The 18,899-nt window shown below is 47.4% G+C and overlaps 1 protein-coding gene across 1 annotated transcript in view; it reads right to left on the bottom strand.

The window, feature by feature from the left end:
- LOC307070625 (rho GTPase-activating protein 7-like) overlaps window positions 1-18,899 on the bottom strand; it is a gene marked incomplete at its 5' end in the record, with an annotated part of 92,598 nt that overhangs the window by 69,205 nt on the left and 4,494 nt on the right. The window contains 2 exons of the mRNA XM_079729184.1: window positions 15,591-15,689; window positions 15,806-15,937. Coding sequence (XP_079585310.1) covers window positions 15,591-15,689; window positions 15,806-15,937 — 231 coding nt within the window. The remainder of the gene's footprint in view (window positions 1-15,590; window positions 15,690-15,805; window positions 15,938-18,899) is intronic.

Here is an 18,899-nt window from a genome sequence, read left to right as displayed (position 1 = left end):
AAAGGGCGTTTATGTTGGAATAATAAAGGATTAAAGCTCATTTGAATCAGAAACCATTCAAGTCAGACAAGGAATACCGTAAGCACTACTTAAGGCAGGTAATGTGTTTGTTGGTGCGTGTTTAATTTGGTGTATACGTGTATGTATGTGTTTATTTGTGTGGCATGTGTGTGATTATACTTGGTGTATCTGTATGTGTATGTGCATGGATGCTTATATGGGGTGTGAGTGTTTGTGTGTGTGTGTCTTTGTGCATGCCATATGTGCGTATCTGTGGTGTGTGTTTGTTTGTGTGCGTATGTGTGTGTCTATATGTTGGATGTATGTGTGTGTGTGTGTATTTGTGTGTGCATGTGTGTGCGTATGTGTGGGTGTGTGTGCATGAATGATTGTATACAGTATGTCTAGTATGTGTTTATATGGTGTGTTTGTGTGTGTTTGACTGTGTACGCTTATATTTGTGTGTGTGTGTGTTTATATTTGATGCGTGTGTGTGTGTATGTGTATGTTTGGGCAGGGCAGTGGTCAGTTGGAATGCAGAGATTCTTGTTCTTGCCCTCTGACCTTTGACCCTGGGTTTCAGGGCTGACCCCTAAACCCTGAACTCCTTTAATCCCCAGTTCCCTGGAACAGATCATCACCAGAGAGAGAGAGAGAGAGAGAGAGAGAGAGAGAGATAGAGAGAAAGAGAGAGAGAGAGAGAGAGAGAGAGAGAGAGAGAGAGAGAGAGAGAGAGAGAGAGACACACACACACACACACACACACAAGGAGGGGTCGAACGAGGACCCTCTTTTAATTATTAAAATCTTCGCTCTGTCCAATAATGAAAGCCACCTGTGTCCTCCCAGCTGGTTCATCTCTCCTTAAAACTCTTTACTTACCATTCACTATTTTCACTCTTTTGCTCATTAGGCTGATGCTCTTATGCCACGTGACTTCAGCGACTTGTTTCAGATACAATCGGTTAGTGACCAGGCGGGGGAATGTGCATCTGGCACAAGGAGTCCAACACGGTGACTCAGAACATTGGGGTTTTGAACCCACAACCTTTTAACTCAGAGTCAGCCAATTAACTATGTCCGTTGAACTATTACAACAGTGTTCACCTCTCGCCCTGGTTGTTCCACTCTCTCTTGAGTCATATCCATTAGAATTTGTTATAATCTGAGAATTTAACTTGTTTCGTGCAAAAAGGCACTTGAGTTGAGAATGTAGCCCCATTTGTTGCCGTCTTTTAATCCCTTGCTTTCATTATCCACTTTTTCTTTTTTATTTCTGAAAGTAAATAAAGGAAATTCAGAAAGAGAAGTGTTTATTTCTCATTTAAGTGTATTTTGGTTCACACTGTTAAGGTAATGGTTTTAATATGGAACTACCCACCGTTGAGAACTGTATGACACTAGATGGTCTGAACACGGTGGAACATCTTGTCCTGCTCACGTTCTTTGAGATAAGTAGGGCTGAGATGAAAGTTGGAATTCAAAGTTCAAACACATGCTCTCCTTCTAATCTGTACACCACAGGTACATCTGTACACAAAAACCTAAAAAGAAAAGTGAATGTGGGCAAAAGGGCAAAATAGAAGAGTAAAGAGGAGACAGAATAGCACTCAAAATGATGCCAATGTGTGATCATATATCCAGTAAATTTACGAGTGGATGTGAAATGCGGGGTGGAGAGAATGGTTTTCATCATTCATGTGGATGTTTGTTTTGAAGTGGTGGTGGACGCAGTAGTTGATAAAGTGTTGTCTTGGTTCCAATCTGTCTGGCTGTTGGCTTGTAAAGAACCAGCCACTGGGCAAGAACACACAACACACTATAAAAACATACTGGGCTAGAACACATAACACAACACACAGCTCATAACATTGGGCTAGAACACACAACACAAAGTATACAACACTGGGCTAGAACATACAACACACTATTAAAAAACACACAACACAACACACAATACACATTACTGGGCTAGAACACACAACACAACACACAGCACACAACATTGGGCTAGAGCACACAACACAACACAAAGTTCACGACACTGGGCTAGAACACACAACACAACACACAGCACTTAACACTGGGCTAGAACACAGAGGACAACACACAGTACACAACACTGGGCTCGGACACACAAGAAAACACACACTACACTTCACTGGGCTAGAACACACAACACAACGCAACAAAAGGCACTGGCAGAACTCATCGATAGTTTTATGTGCATGCTGTTTCAGCTGCTGGTCCGAAATTACACTTGTTTTGCGTTTTCAGACAGCAACAGCATCACCAATGCATTCCCTTATGTGTGTGTGTGTGTGTGTGTGTGTGCGTGTACCTGTGAGTGTAGGTGTGTGTGAGTGATTTTCAGTTATTCAGCCTTGGGCAAAGCTTTTTACTGTTTTTGATCAATATTCTAACTTTAATTGGGCAACCTTTCATGCATGTCCGTGACTGTTAATATGTAAATAACATAAGAATGTTTCAACAGTAAGTTAAGTCAAATGTAAACATATTTGACTCAGTGACGGCCAAATACGGCCGTTATCAGCGCTGAGATCATGTCGTATCTTCAACCAAAGCACTGAAAACATTTCACTGATCCTGAACTGCATTCTTTGAATTCCAGCATTACGTAAAAGGGCAACGCCACGATAAAAAGGGATAAAGCAAAGAAAGATTTAAATCTTAAATTCATAATCACAAGGCTTTTAAGAACAAACATCTGAAAGCACAATGGTAATTGCTTTCGCTACAGTCCACTGGGTAGCAGCCACTGAACCAAAACTTCTTGTCAGCAAGGAGTCGACTTAAAGAGCCAGTGCCACCTATTGATTTTGCTCTAAACGTGGTAATATTTCCTGTATGATCGTGAATACTTATCCAAGACTTTTTGTCACTGCAACTGAAGCAAGAAGTATTCCAGACCATTTGTTTCCTGTGCCAGTCTTCCAAAAACACTAGGAGAACGTTCCACTCTGAATGGAACATGGGGGAAGGCCTCTGTGTGACACCGAGGTGCCTGAACGTATCCTCATCGCCGCCACCAGGAGGGGGCCAGGCCGGCGAGGTGTTTGTGGGTGTGTGGAGCGCTGCTTGGGTGACAGAGAGAGGGTTAAGCTTCTCCAGACAAAGTTAGTGTAATACCAATGTGTGTGTAGTTGTGTGGATCTCCTTCTGAGCAGCGGCTTATTTAATGTCATTGTCCGAGTGAGGGTCGGCTTCTCAGTATAACGACCGGAGTGCATGTGTGTGTGTGTGTGTGTGTGTGTGTGTGGCTGTGTGCTTGTGTGTGCATATGAACGAGTGTGTTTGTGGGTGCGTTTTTGTGTTTTTGTGTGTCTGGGTGTGCGGGTGTGTGTGTATGAGTGTGTTTGTGGGTGTGTTTTTGTGTGTGTGTGTCTGTGTGCGGGTGTGCGTGAATGAGTGTGTTTGTGGGTGTGTTTTTGTGTGCATGTGTGTCTGGGTGTGCGGGTGTGTGTGTATGAGTGTGTTAGTGGGTGTGTTTTAGTGTGTCTGTGTGTGTGTGTGTATGTGTCTGTGTGCGGGTGTGTGTGAATGCGCACTTGTGCGGGTGTGTGTGAATGCGCACGTGTGCGGGTGTGTGTGAATGCGCACGTGTGCGGGTGTGTGTGAATGCGCACGTGGGCGCCTGCGTGTGTTTCCGCGCGACCGAAAGGCATCCTTGAGCGAAAACGCCAAACTCTAACCTGCATGTCAAACAGCAACTGTAAGCCCCTCTGGACACAACAGCTGAACAACCACAAAAGTACAAAACCTTTGGATGAACCGCATCATGGGATGGGGGGGGCCTCCCGCGGTGGCTTCTGTCGTGTCAACCGCCACGAGTTTCCTCCAGAGCCGGCGTTCCTGAGACGCATGGCCTTCCAACCCCCACACACCTTTAAGCACTGTGTTTTTCCCACAATACAGTTACAGTCTTAGGCCGCTGTGTGTGTGTGTGTGTGTGTGTGTGTGTGTGTGTGTGTGTGTGTGTGCGTGTGTGTGTGTGTGTGTGTGTACCAGTGAGTACCAGAGCACCAGGGTCACACAGTTTCAAGGTGTTGTACTCGTGGCGTGCCACCGCCCGGAGGTCGGGTCAGGTGTCTCCACCCAGCCCCTCAAATCTGGAATTCAGATTTGAAAGAAAGGGGCAGGAAAGAGAGGGAGGGGGGGGAGGGAGTTGGGAGGAAAGGGGGTGTTGGGCATGAGGCGTTGAAACAGCAACAAGAACCCAAGTCCAACCCAAGCCCTCCAGCACCCACCCAGCCACTCTCTATGCAGCTGCAGAGAGAGAGAGAGAGAGAGATTAGAATAGAACGATGGAGAGTGAGAGAACGAGAGAGAGCGATAGAGAGAGACTGACCACCCATGGTCTCTGCTAGCCGGGGGATTATCAGGCTCAGACTAACCCCAGGCCTTTGTCACCCACTTAGCGCAAATGGTTCAATTGGCGCAGATGGCTTATAGTCAGGTAAGCCAGTGGCTCCACCGAGTCCCCCCGAACCACATCGCTCCTCCACCCATCACCCCCCCACAACCCCTTCACCCATCACCTCCCTACCCAGAGAGGGAGGAGAGAGAGAGACATGGAGAGAGAGAGAGATTGTGATTGTGATCTGCGACTGCTTAGTGATTTTGTTGGCAAGACGTCAACTGGCGCCCCGGTTCCAACGTGCCTCTTCTCCGTGCTCAAGAGACATCTGAATCTTGTTTTTCCTCCTTCCACGGCCCATCGACCGCCGTCGCCACGCACGTCTACTGCAGAACGTGGGAAAACCTTCCCACTTCGGCCTCTCTCCTCGGGGGACGAGACCCCCTCCCCCTTATCCTCCTCTACCACCACCACCACCACCGCCACCCCTTCAACCTCCAAGCCTCTCTGTCTCTCTCTCTCTAAATTTTAAGTGTTTCCATGTGTCATATGTTGAAGTATGTCAACAGGAAGTGAGCGCAGGGGTTGATGTAATGATGCATTGGAACATTATCCTGTACCACGCCAGCGCTCCCTGGCCAGATGTTACATTTCCCCATGTTTTTTTTTTCTTCCGCTCGTATACAGCTTTTAGATGAGGAGAGTCTGACTCTGAAGGGAACATGGGGCTCCTTATCTAGTGCTACAACCCTATAAGACACTTATTATAAATGTGCTCAGGTGGTGGACTGTTTCTCTTTAGTGGGAGTTATTTTAGGTTAAGTTCACACACAGAGCTGTACGCAAACCCTGGCTCTGAGCCGAGTCCTTGAAAGCCAGGAGATATGTTGTGTACGGACTGAAGGCATGTTGATGGAACAGGAGTGCGTAGGGGGAGAGCTGTATAAACGCATACACACACACACACGCACAGGCACGCACACACATACAGACCCACACACACAAACACATACACACACATGCACGTGCACACACACAAACACAGAAACACACAAATGCACACACGCACACAAATGGGCACACGCTCAGACACACACGCACTCAAACATCCACTCACACATATGCACACACTCACACACACAGAAAAACACACCCACACACACAGAAAAACACACACACACACACACAGAAACACACACACACACACACACACACACACACACACACACACACACACACACACTACACTACAGCCTTTGTTTCTAGCCGTGACCAGAGCGAGGGGCTTCTGGTTTCAGGTGGTGTGTGAGGGGGATATAGTAGCGGCTCCCTGGAGCGTAAACAGTGAACTGCTGGCTGCTCCACACACCCATCAGCAGACGACCCAGTAACACACTGCTGGCCCCCCCATGTACTTGCCCTGGCTGCCTGCCCCATCTACCTGCCCTGGCTGCCTTCCCTGTCTACCTGTCCTGTCTGCCTGTACTGGCTGCCTCCCCTGGCTGCCTGCCCCGTCTACCTGCCCTAGCTGCCTACCCTGGCTGCCTGCTGACGCATCTAACTGGGTTCCTGTCGAAATGCGATGTCTGTATGCCCTGTCTGTCTGATTGCTTCTTTGTCTGCTTGGGGTGGGGGGGTTCCCATGTGCCCTTTCCGTCTGCTGTCCTGTCCGTCTGCTGCGTGGGTCTAGTTCTACCTAACAAGCTCTGAAGGACCCACCAGCCCAAAGCGCTGTTACATGTTCTTTAATGTTAATATAACTGTCTGCTGGGACATGAAACCAAATACAGACCAAATGAATGCTTCACTGCATGAGTAGGTTCAAACACTGCATGCCTTCAGATTAAATGTTGTTCGACGTATGTGAAGACCTCCGATTAATTCCTAATTATTATGTATTCCACCTCAACAGGAAAAAACATCCCACTGGTGTTATTATTTATTTTTCTGAATCAATGGCTAAATAATGAGTTATGCTAAGACTCATACCCAAGGACACGTGTGTAACTGACCTCTGCAACAAACATAAATAGAAACACAAAAAGGTTGGCTTGGGGCTATGTTTAATGTTAATTCAAACTACTGGCCGCATGTATTAAAACCAAATGTCACCGTACACCTCCACATACATGATCTCAAAACAACGTTCACGTTTTTTTTAAAGAAACAGTGCCAACTAAAACCCAAAATGTAGTCCCACGTAACAGAGTGACTGTGTTCTAAGTGTGTATTTGGTTTTCAACCTTACCTGGTTGGAGGTAGAGGGCCGGAGGTGGAGGTTTAGTTACCTCATACACACTTCATATAGAGAACTCACACAAATCAAACAGCCCAATTAAAATCCCTGACAACAAGTCAAAATAAGTGTGGCCTGCATCCCAGCTGGTTTACGATGGTATATGAATTGTGTGTGTGTGTGTGTGTGTGTGTGTGTGTGTGTGTGTGTGTGTGTGTGTGTGTGTGTGTGTGTCTGAGCAGGCACGAGAGTGTTCATACAGTAATTTACAGGTAGATGATCATGTCGGCTGCCGGGTGTTTAAGTAGCACTGCTGGCTCCAGTTATCCTCATGATTTAGGGTAATGGTGAGGGTTAACCCTAACTCATTTGTTCTAATGAGGGTCGAAATCCGTGGCAGTACAGTTTGAGGCAAAGACGTACCTCCATTTGTCCATTTAATCAAACATTCCATTTTTTTCTTCTTTAGTTCATTCATTAATTCGTTCATTCATTCAATGTATTCATTCAGTTAAAGGTCCCTGCCACCAAAATCCAATCCATATTCTACTACATTTGTACATTGTGAGGTGAAGGACAACCCCAACCAATACAAGGTTAGGCTTTTGGACTGTTCAACCCCTAAACCAAAAGGTGTGATTTTTGGCCAGTGTACAGATCTACGTTGATATGCACATACTGTATCCACACTAACCAATAGGATTCCTCATGCGACGCTGATACTGGTGACTAAAAGATTATCAAACAAAATAAAACAGTAAATATTTGGCAATGATAGTATTACATATCTAGCATTGGCATCATGGTTGTTACATGATGCCAAATGATGCTGACTCAAGCATCGTTGAGTCAGCTTAACTATAAAACTCACAGCAATTAATTTTGCCCGCCTATAATTTTTTTAGATGAGAGCAAACGTCACTATAATCAAATCTAGAGGGTTTATATCGTGCACAGAGGCTTATAGCCTTGAATTGTACGTAAGTAAATAAAGCGTAAAATGCATCCAATGCCAAGGACCTTTAATTAAACCTAAAGTGCGATGCACAATACAGAAAACACCAGGCACGTGTACACCCCTGACCCTGACTGTCCACGGCGCTCTGTCTCGTGCGCCTCGTCTCAGAGTGAGAGAATCGTGTGTCCGCTGTTGCTTACAAGTCGCGCTGCATGCCCCTGGGCTACAACCGGTGTTCTGTTCCTAGCGGTTCGCTAGCAACATCGCAAGCACGTCAGTTTCCTCCTGATACCTCTTTCTCCGGGCCTCTACATCTGACTATAGAGTTCTTGGAACGCCTGATGCAATAGCAATAGGCGCACATTTCTGAGTGGAGAGCAAAGAAGAACAAAGAAAAGGAAAGAGAGGGAGGATTTCTTTGGTGGGGGGGGGGGGCAGAGAAGTTCATTTTTTTCCACATCCTGTGCTCCAACACAGGGCTATTTTCTCCCGACCGGAGACTGCTGTGTGTTTGTCTGGACGGCGGCCGCAGCTGTGCGCCCCAGGGAGCCGGCCTTGGGGACAGCGACAGCCCAGAAGGCCAGCACGCTTGGCCCTGACTGGGGTGGGTTTGGGGGGAGCAGAGCGAGAAAGGCTGGTCTTTGTGGGGCTGAGCAGCTTGTTGACTCACTGTCGGGACTCAGCTCGCTGCAGCGGGCCAAACATCGGCAGGCTGGAATGTGTGTTGATAAAAGGCCCAAGGACAGGTGGTGAGAATGCATGAGGGAGGATAGGGATCCGACCAGAGAGGGGGAGAGAGACCAAAGGGGAAGCATACAGTCTAGATCAGTGATGGGAACGTCGCTTTCAAGAGGGGCCCTCCTGACTTTGATAAAGGAGGCGAAGGGCCACACATTGGACAATTTAATTGAACCATGAAACAGTACTGAATTAAGTTAAACTATACATGAATTTGATAGACATAAGAGATTACCTTTCAATAGTGTTGTTGCAGTTAATGATGTTAACAATGTTAACATCCCTGCTGGATTCCCCGACGGGATATGCATTTTTTTTTTTTACTCAATGACGTCCTGCTGCTACCCTTACAAAGTATGTAGTGTTGCACACAGTAGGCCTACCATTGGGATGTACTATAGCTGATTTCACTATTTAGCACACCTGTAGTGCCGCCCATCCACTTTCGCAGGCTCAGTCAATGTGACGTATCTTCTGCTGCCCAGAGATTATGGGGCAGTATGCTGCGAAATGCGACTGGATGTAGTACAACATCCTGGTAATTTTGGCATACTGCATTTTCCAAACTATGTATTGGGACAGACTCAATATTTTTCCGGCATACCAAATAGTATGGTGGTATGGGTATTGGAATGCAGGGTGGGAGTGAGTGTGGATGGTGGCCAGTTGAGCAACAACCCCACCACAGCCACGTCCTGTGTTTGAAGGAGACCAGTTATGGTCACCTAGGTGGCATGTAGCATGGACCTTGCTGTATACACTGTGGATAATGACAAATGTAAGAGACACACACACACACACACACACACACACACACACACAGAATATAGATACAGAGCACAGAAGGTAGGGACAAAAATATTAAATAGTAAGAGAATTTGAAATACAGTGAGTGAGAGTGAGTGAGTGAGTGAGTGAGTGAGTGAGTGAGTGAGTGAGTGAGTGAGTGAGTGAGTGAGTGAGTGAGTGAGTGAGTGAGTGAGTGGGAGAGAGAGAGAGAGAGACACACACACAGAATAGAGAGACAGAGTTCAGATAGAAAGAGAAAGAGAGAAAGAACTAGCGATACAAAGAGAGAGAGAGAGAGAAAGAGAGCGAGAGAGAGACAGAATAAGACAGAGAGACATCTGCCTTTTTTACACTGCCAAGCCGGTTCGGTCACGGCTTGGCACGCCCGGCAATTTCAGCGTCTTGCCTGTGTTAAACCGAGGATGTAAAATCCCTTGTTCGTCACAGCGCCGGCTTTCTTGGTTCACTGGAGAAGGCGGGGCTAGGCACGGAGTCTAGACGTCTTTAGAATAAATTGCATCCTCCTGAATGTTTTTATTTTTTATGAATGAAGACACCCGCATTCAAGAATTAATTCACATCTGAGTGTAGGCTACAAACGTGATTAACTACTAATTGTGCAAAAAGGCCAACATATTTTTTATTTTGCTGACCACTTGTTTTTGATCCCGACAAAAGCCTAACAAAAGTAAGGAACGTCTTCCGTTAAATGCGACTGCTCACCTTCTCTCCCATGTTGTTCAGCAGCTGGCGGATTTCGCCTTCTCTCCAGTAAGAACTACTCATGTAGATATCGCTGTGTTGTCTCTGACAGCGCAGCAACATCTCTACCCAACCCCCCCCCCCCCCCCCTTCCCCCCAGTGTGTGTAGGGTCCGGGAGGGTTGATTGGGGTGCTAGCTCAAGCAGGAAATTTACCTCGGGCAGTGTAAACGAGTGGACCATGACGGGAAAAAGGCGTGCATAAGACGGGCATATTTGGCAGTGTAAAAATATCTCTAAAGAGAGAGAGGGAGGGAGAGAGAAACAGCTAAGACCTGGAGGCAGTGTTTGTCCTTCCTTGGGAAGGGGCCAGTTGAGGGGCGTGGTCAGAGAGAGAGAGAGAGAGAGAGAGAGAGAGAGAGAGAGAGAGAGAGTGTGTGAAGAGAGTTTGGGGCGGCGGGGGTGACCAGGCCGCCAGAGCGGAAAAGCAAGAGGAAGGATAGAGCGCCGCTCCGACAGTGACCTTAGCACGCAGAGCCACAGCGCGTCTATTGTCTGCTGGGCTGCGGTGATAACAGGCAACATCCATAACCCTGGGGACAAGAAAGGTCACCCCCCCCCCCCCCCCCCCCCCCCCCCCCCTCCCTCCTGGGGGCGGGCGGCACGGCCCTGCTACCAGCAACGCCCCGTGTTGTGTTTGTCTGGAGTGTTGGAGTGCCGATTTCTAAGCAAGTGCCTTGCTCGTGGGAACTGCGACAGCGCCGGGTGATTGATCTGTTGTTTCCGACTGTCCCGCTCCTCAGTGAGCGGTCAAGGGAGGCTGCCGGCCAGGACGCCGCCCGGCGATAACCCGGGCTCTTCCTCTGTGGTCTCCCCGACCGCTAAAAATACAGCCGTCCTGGGAGGCCGGCCAGAATGCCTGGGACATGACACACAAGCTCCGGCGCTGCCGGGAATGTGCCCGTAAAGAGGTGCCAATCATAGGAAAAAACAACGGCATGATACAGATGAGGCTAATGTTTACGGTAATGAACTGGTACTCATATTAAGGAACATTGTGGGCCATATTGTACTGTAACAATAATCACAAGTACTAAGTATCGACACGTTTCAATATGTTTTCATACAAATACTCCCCATGGATACTAGAATGACAATAACAAACACTAATGCCATACCATGACAACTTAACAACCCTGAAGCAGCCGCACACACAATTGTTACCAGATTCTAAATTTTACAATTGACAACAATCCATTCAGCCCACCCACCGCTCACACACACAGACACACACACACACACACGCACGCACGCACGCACGCACACACGCACACACACCTGCTGCACAAAACAAGCACCAAGAACCTGCCAACAAAAACAACATCCACACACATCCACACACACACACACACACACACACACACACACACACACACACACACACAGCTACAGATAGCGACACACACACACACCTGCTTCGCCACAACATCCCATACAAGCGAGCCACCAGCTGAATGTGTGCTGCAGCCACCTGGTAGCCCCGCCGCACGTGGCGCTAACAACAGCCTGGCGGGATGGGTCCACCAATTTAACCTTGGGAAATGTAGTAGGTCTACTGTATTGCAAACATTGATTGCGAGTTGGCTCCTCCATCACTAAACATAGAATTAATTCGATTTTTTGTTTGAATGTTGTATACATTTAGACTTATTATTAAACAAAATTTCGTTACCTTGGTTCACGGTGGAGTGGACACAGAATATAAAAAAAATGGCATGAAGTAAAAAAGGTTAAAATACTAAGAGGGTGGGATGGTTTATTTATTGGCCGTGGGTGTTCCACAGTCTCATGGCATGGGGGAAGAAACTGTCACTGAACCTAGATGTCCTACTGTGGATGCTGCGGAACCTCCTGCCAGAGTTCAGCATTTAAAACACCCCTCTGTCACACAATTGTCCCCAACTCAATCACTACTTAAGACAAGAAAGTCAATACATTCATTTCGCTAAAGTGCTTGTTCATCAGACTGCATCATTGGATATTTGTTAACAATACTCCGCCATTTTGAGAGGACTCAAGAAACTTGTACTGCTGTAAAGTCCTGACTCTAAACTAAAAATACTGTACACTAGGCAAATGAAAACATTGTTTTGCAAAATAATTAAATACAACTTTTATTTATTGTAGATCTACAAAATCCAAATTAAAAACTATTCGATTTAGAAATACATTTGAAAGCATATTTCCGAAAGGTGAGTCTGTAACTCTGATAAAGGAAGGAGTGACGCTGTGGTGGCTCCATGGCAGTGTTGGATAAGACATATTAGAGAGGTCAGACACCACATGGCCGAAGGGGAACAATCACAAGCCCAGCCACCACCACCACGCATTGGTGGGAGGAGGGTGTGTGACAAGGAAAGAGAGAGAGGGTGCATGTGAGAAGAAACGAGAGAGAGAGTTTGTGACAAGTAAAGAGAGATAGAGAGAGAGAGTGTCTGAGTGTGAGAGATAGGGTAATAGAGAGAGAACGAGAGAGAGAGAGGGGTATGTGCGTGTGTGTTTATGCATATGTGTGGACGTGTGTGTGTGTGGGTTTATGTGCGTAGGTGTGTCAGTTATAGCCAAGGCCGACAGGCTTTGTTTAACAGGTGACCTTACATAATGCAGACGGAACGCAAGCGCACATTGATACGCACTCCATGACCACACACACACTAACAGACACTCACACACATACGGAAAAACATACACACAGACATTCAAACACACTAAGGTACATACACACAGAGACTCACACACACTAACACACATACAAACACGAACACACAAACACACACTCTAACACACATACATACACAGACAAACACATGTGTGTATATGACATACACGCACACACACAAACACGCATTATAACACACATACACAAATAAACACACGTACACGCACACGCATACACACTAACACAAACACACACTAACACTCACGCACACACACACACACACACACACACACACACACACACACACACACACACACAGACACACTTTGGATGGATTTGTTTCATTGTTGCCTCTCATTCAATGATGACGTTTATCCTTCACATCTGGGCCAACCATAGATAGACACACATGAAGACTAGTCAAAGAAGTTCAATATCTCATCGTGCCTTCTGGACAGTGTCAGCGAACACGAGTACAGAAAAACCTCTTTCCAATCCCAGAGGCCGACAACGTCCGCTCCACCTCCACTAACCTCGTTTGAATTTCCAGGAATCACAGTAACTCTCCAAAGCCAATCAGGATTGGAGCAGGGGGACAATAGAGAGCCCAGCCGTGTGGCCTACATCTGGATCCCCTGGTTCTGTGCCGCCGGCCCCATTCACCAGACCAGTTTTGACCGCCTTAAGGAGATTAAGTGGGCGTCGGGACACTTGAGGTCTGAAAGGGCTGAATGCCCCCCCCCCCCCCCCCCGCTACTATTAGGCCCTAAGAGCCCACTTCATGAAGTCAACAACCCCTTGGCATCCATCAATCTCCCCCTGTCGCGCCTTCACAGTAAAAGCCCCTCGGTTAGCGCTGAGCTGAGCATTACGCGCAGTAAAGGCAGTGTTTACAAAGGCTTAGCGGAGTTTGCACTGTGGAGGGAAAGTAAAAAGAAGGAAAAAAAAGGCACACACACACAAATACACACAGACCTTGGATAACAATGAATGTCCGACAGGCGTTTTGCGCCGTAGACATTAAGAGCAGGGGGGGTCAACGGTTAAACGAGCATTTTTGATTGCGTGTGAAGAATTCGAAGGACACCGAAAAATAGAGACACCCTTCACTAAGGAATCCACTGATATCCCTGCTGGCATCTCAGCACTTTTTCACACCTTTGGCTTGACCGAGATAAGAGAAAAACAAAACAAGCGTTTCCGTTGATGTTTTTCCAGGAACTTGCAAGTAGAACAGAAACATCTTGTTCAACGATCCAATCAGCTCCCGGTTCCCCCTGTCAGCACTCTCCCACGACACCCTCCTGCTGAGGCCCGTAACCAGAGTGATGCACTCATTCAATCACTTACAGTCCCAGCTCTTGTGTACTGTCACTGTGTGTGTGTTAATGTCGTTTACATTTACATTTAGGGCATTTAGCAGACGCTTTTATCCAAAGTGACATACACTAAGTCGATTTGTACAGAAGCAAGAGAAACAATATATCGCTGTCTGTACATAGAAACAAGTTCCAAGTACTTTCAATTGCTAGGTTAACCTATTCCCTGTATACAACAAAGACAGCTAGGATAAGATGCTACACACTGCTAAGCACCAGTTTTAAGTGACAGGATGATTGTACAGCACATACAATAAGTGTGTAAGAGGCTGCTTTTTAGTAAATTAAGGGGGGAGAAGGGGCAGTTAGTGGGGAGGCAATGCAGAGTCCAGGTGAACTCTGAACGAGTGAATCTTGAGTCTCTTACAGAGGCTGTTGTACAAAGTCAAAATCTTCTCTACATCTTTAACCCGTTGTATGTCGTTTCCTCCAGTGAGGCAGGTCCTGTCCATCCCAAAGTGTTATAATAAATAATGTATTCCAGCGTATGACCAGGCCAGGGACTACGGATGTACACCCGCCTTCCCAGAAAACTGATTATTGTGTCCAGTCCCAGTCCAAAAAAAACGATAAATGCCTATGAGAAAGAGTTCTAACAACCAGTGCAGCGGCCCACTGGGCAGGTCAGCCTCCGGGCTGTCTTCTGAGGGCCCCTCGACGCCAGCAGGGAGGAAGAAAAGTCATTAAGTGAGCAAGCGAGCGGACTAAAGATGTCTTTCTTGAACCGTGCCCCCTCCCCCGCCCCTCAACCCCCCCATCCTGTCCTTTCACCCCCCACCACCCCTTCTGACCTCTTTGTTGGAGCAGAGGGGATCTAGACCCCAGAACTTGCTAATTATAGAGTTTACCGTCTGCTCGGCTAAGCTCTAAGTGCCTGGAAACATTCCTCCAATCCGCAAGTCACCCTGAGTGTGTGATAGTGCTGTGTGTGTGTGTGTGTGTGTGTGTGTGTGTGTGTGTGAAAAAGAGTGTTTCATAATGAGTGTGTGGATATGTGTGTATGTGTGTGTCAGAGTGTTTCATAAGTAAATAATGCACACACACACACACACACACACGCACGCACGCACACACACACACACACACACACACACACACACACACACACACACACACACACACACACACACACACACACACACACACACACACACACACACACACACACACACACACACCAGGCCACTCTTAATGAAGACTGATAGAGCAGAGACATTGCAGTGGAAGTCAGGAGTGTATAACGGCCCCCAGGGCCCCAGAGCACAACTGAAGGCCCCAGACCAATCATAGAGCAGGGCCGTTATAAAAGCCTGGTGCCGCTTGATCAACTGTGAGGCCAGGGACTCCACCTCCACTGTCACACAGCCCAGACCAAGAGCTGAAAGAGGAAGTCAGGCATCGTCTCTCAATCAAGAAGTACAACCACCGGAGTTCACCAGATGACAGAACAATTGCTCGTCCATAGGGGCTGGGTACTGTAGAGGCTAGGATGGTCAACGCCCAGCACAAAGGTACTGGGTTCAATCCCTTGTTCATCCTTGAGCAAGATGGCCTAACTCAGGGAATCTTGGTTCCCCAAGTGTTCATTGTGATTTGCCTTGGTGTCTGCTGAATGGTGTCTGCCAAATAACTGAAGACTTATATGTGTGGTGTTTGATGCAAAGCAGGTCTTGAAGACAGCACCGTACTCACCGATGTCTTGGGTTTGGCACCGAGATGGGGTTTAGATGGAGCAGCAGATACAAGTGTCTCCTGGGAAGGGTTGCCAGTTTGAGACCCCGGATCCACATCCTGCACAGAACCCAAGATCACTTTATGTTCCTATTGGATTTTGTCTGGGGAAACTGGAGACCCAGGAAGGCCCAGCTACAAACAGGTCATTATTATCTGGATTCTATTTAGTTTACCAGGTGTCTCCTGCGTGGGGTGGGGGTGCTGTCCATGGAAGAGGTGGCACTGAGGGCGTTTTCAATCTCCTTGTCCAACTGGTCCAGCTTCATCAGCAGCAGCACCATGGAGTCCAGGCGGGAACTGTCCCGCTGGAAAGACCCAACACAAAAACACAAACGTCAACACAATCCTTAAAACACAACCTTCTTTCATCAACATCATCAATGGTTCCCACTTGACAAAGCGCTTCCACCGAACAGAGACAGCGCACAAAAATCCACCCGTACATTCTGCCTTCGAACCGTGGACGGCCTTTGTGGCCCCTCCGTCTTTTAAACTGGGCGAAAGTAGAAAAGAAAAAACACGAAACCCCTGGACCAGAAATCCCACGCAGCTGCCCGGTCGCCGTGGCAATCCGTCCCTCATGGTGTTCTGTGGGGGTCTTAATTCTGCCCTGACCTCCCGCTCACTGGCCTCGCCAGCTTTGGATCAGCCATGGGAACAGGAGGCAGAGGCCCCAGCTGGCCCGGGTTTGCCCTGGAAGAGGCCCGGGTGTGAAGTGTTGACTGCCAGCCAGCCGGTCTCTTGTGTATCAGCCCGGCTGGCCCACAAGGGGCAGCGTCTCAACCCCAACCGGAGCTCTGCACTATTTACTATTGTTGAGTCGTTCAGCAGATGCATTTCACTAAACCGACTCCAAGTGTATTTTAGACGAATGTAAAAAATTAGCTAGGGCAACTTGCTCTTGGATGCCCACGGGTTAGGCTGCCGACAAGAGGGATCAACCCGGTACTTGAGTTAAGCAGCCTAACCTCAAACCTGCCATCTCCAAGAGGCGCATATTTCTAATCTTATTGCTTATATTATGAATGTTTATATGAAGCCTCATGAAGCCCTATATTAGTAGCAATAGTTTTGTATATTAATTTCAAATGAATGAGACAATGCTGGATATATTCTCTCTGTGGTCTCTTTTTGGTCCTAAGAGACGATTTAACAAGGGTACGCTACCAGGTCTCACACTGACCCCCGGTGGAGAACATGTGAAGTGAGACAGCATTTTAACCCATCAAAGATGCTCCATCTGAATGTCCTCTATAGTCTGCAATTAATTTAATTTCATGAGTTTGGTGAAAAAAACAACAAGGTTTAAAAGTTCAACAACTTAATAAATCAGTATCCCATTCCTTTCAGTGTTTGTCATACCCAGGATATGACATCAGGACCTCTTCCCTCCCAGGGCGATTGAGAAAAAGAGAGTGATCACGACATCACAAGGACATCTCCACTTCACCCCAAACACATCTAATAACAATCTGATTTAACGCTTTAATGACTCCGCATGTCTGGAGTCAGACATGCGGGACACAGCAGGGTTCTGGGTCTCCAAAGAGCGCGCACGTGCGTACCTGCACGTGCATACACAGGTATGGCCGCAGGTGTAGCCTGACCGGCGCTGTGGTTTTTCAGTGGCTGTGTTCCTAGGTTGTCCCCCAGGGCAGACATGGATTTGTCCGGCTTACGAGGGATGAAATCGTACCAAGATGTTGTTCAGCAGCACGTTTGAGCAGCAAAACAATGTTTTCCTGAAGCCGGGATAATAATGTGGCGGAATTGGTTTTGCGGGAACGTGTTTTACGATGGGTGTGTGGACACAGTGCGGGTGTAGTGGTGGAGTCATGACTGATAAAGTTAACATTTCAATAATGTTTTTCGCGTTTAATACTAAATGTTTATCATATTTGAATAATTTTATTACATATATTTTATTGGACGTTTTTCCCGGCTGGGATTTTTCTTCATTGCATCGTTTTTGTTGGAGCCCGATCATGTTCACCACTCAAATTTGACCGTGTGTCTGTATCTTATTAGTGCACACAACCCATTTATCGCACAAAGAAAATAGTTACACACTCAAGGTCTCGAATTGCCTAATACTGTTTTTACTGGGTCTGTTTGTTCTCAAGTAAAGCGATTGGTAATGCACGTTTTAAAAGATGCTACATAAAGAAAGTGCATCCCGTTCCTGTTACTTGTGTTCTGCTGGGTGATGAGCGGGCGCTGGTGAACCGGATGCGGGCAGACTGTGGGCTCCGGCCCGCAGGCCTGTCCCACCAGTACCCGACTGGAGACCCGTGCTTACAGTTATTTTCCAGTCAGCTTCCAATTAGCCTGTCATAGGGGATTGGGCCTGCTGGAAGGAGCTGCCCGGTCGGCGTGGAGACGAGGGGAGTCTGTGTGTGTGTGTGTGTGTGTGTGTGTGTGCTAAGTGTGTGTAAGTTCAGGGGGAAGTTTGCCGCTGGGGCCTGACGCATGGCATCCCAACGCCGGCGGCACCGCAACACATCGCTGCATTCTCTCTCTCTCTCTCTCTCCCTCTCTCTCTCTCTCTCCCTCTCTCTCTCCCTCCCTATCCGTCTCTATCTCTCGCTCTCTCCTCTCTCTCCTCCCCTTCTCCCTCCCTCTCTCGCCCTCTCTCCCCGCGGCTCAGATGTCTGTACACTACACATGGTGGTGTAGGGAAACAATAGTATCTTTACAAGGGAGCTGTACTTCATGAACAAAAGCAGCAGAGGCCTAATGGCAATAATAAAAATAACCACGCAACCAGCATAGTAAAAATACAACAGCAAAAGACAAACACAAAACGTGTGCATTTGAATGTTTTTTCGCTGGATGATGTTTCATGCTGCTGTTTTCTACGTTTATTTCCTCTGTCTCTCTCTCTCTCTCTCTCTCTCATCTTTTGAGGTTTCACTCACATTCCTCCTCACTTCCTGTTTTCTGTGGATGGAAGACAGTTCCCACAGTGTTTGAACTTCCAGAACCCACCCACCCCTCCTCCTCCACCACCACCGCTCCCATCTTTCTTTCCCAGTCCCCCGTCCCACACCCCCTCTCCCCTCCACACACTGCAGCAGGCCTGCGTCCAATCCAGTCTGCCCTCAGACATTCTCAATCAATTTAGCATCTCTTCATCGCATTACTCCTCCGAACCAGAGCTTCACCCAGTGACCCCCGACCTCTGACCTCCTCAACAGCAGGCCAAACACAAGAGAGAGACAGAGAGAAAGGAAGATAAAGAGATGAGGGAGATAGAGAGATGGAAAG

Source organism: Pollachius pollachius (genome assembly GCF_949987615.1).
Source record: "Pollachius pollachius genome assembly, chromosome: 2".
Classification (NCBI taxonomy): domain Eukaryota; kingdom Metazoa; phylum Chordata; class Actinopteri; order Gadiformes; family Gadidae; genus Pollachius; species Pollachius pollachius.
Note: the sequence above shows the minus strand (reverse complement) of the source record. Positions and strands in the feature narration are given on the sequence as shown.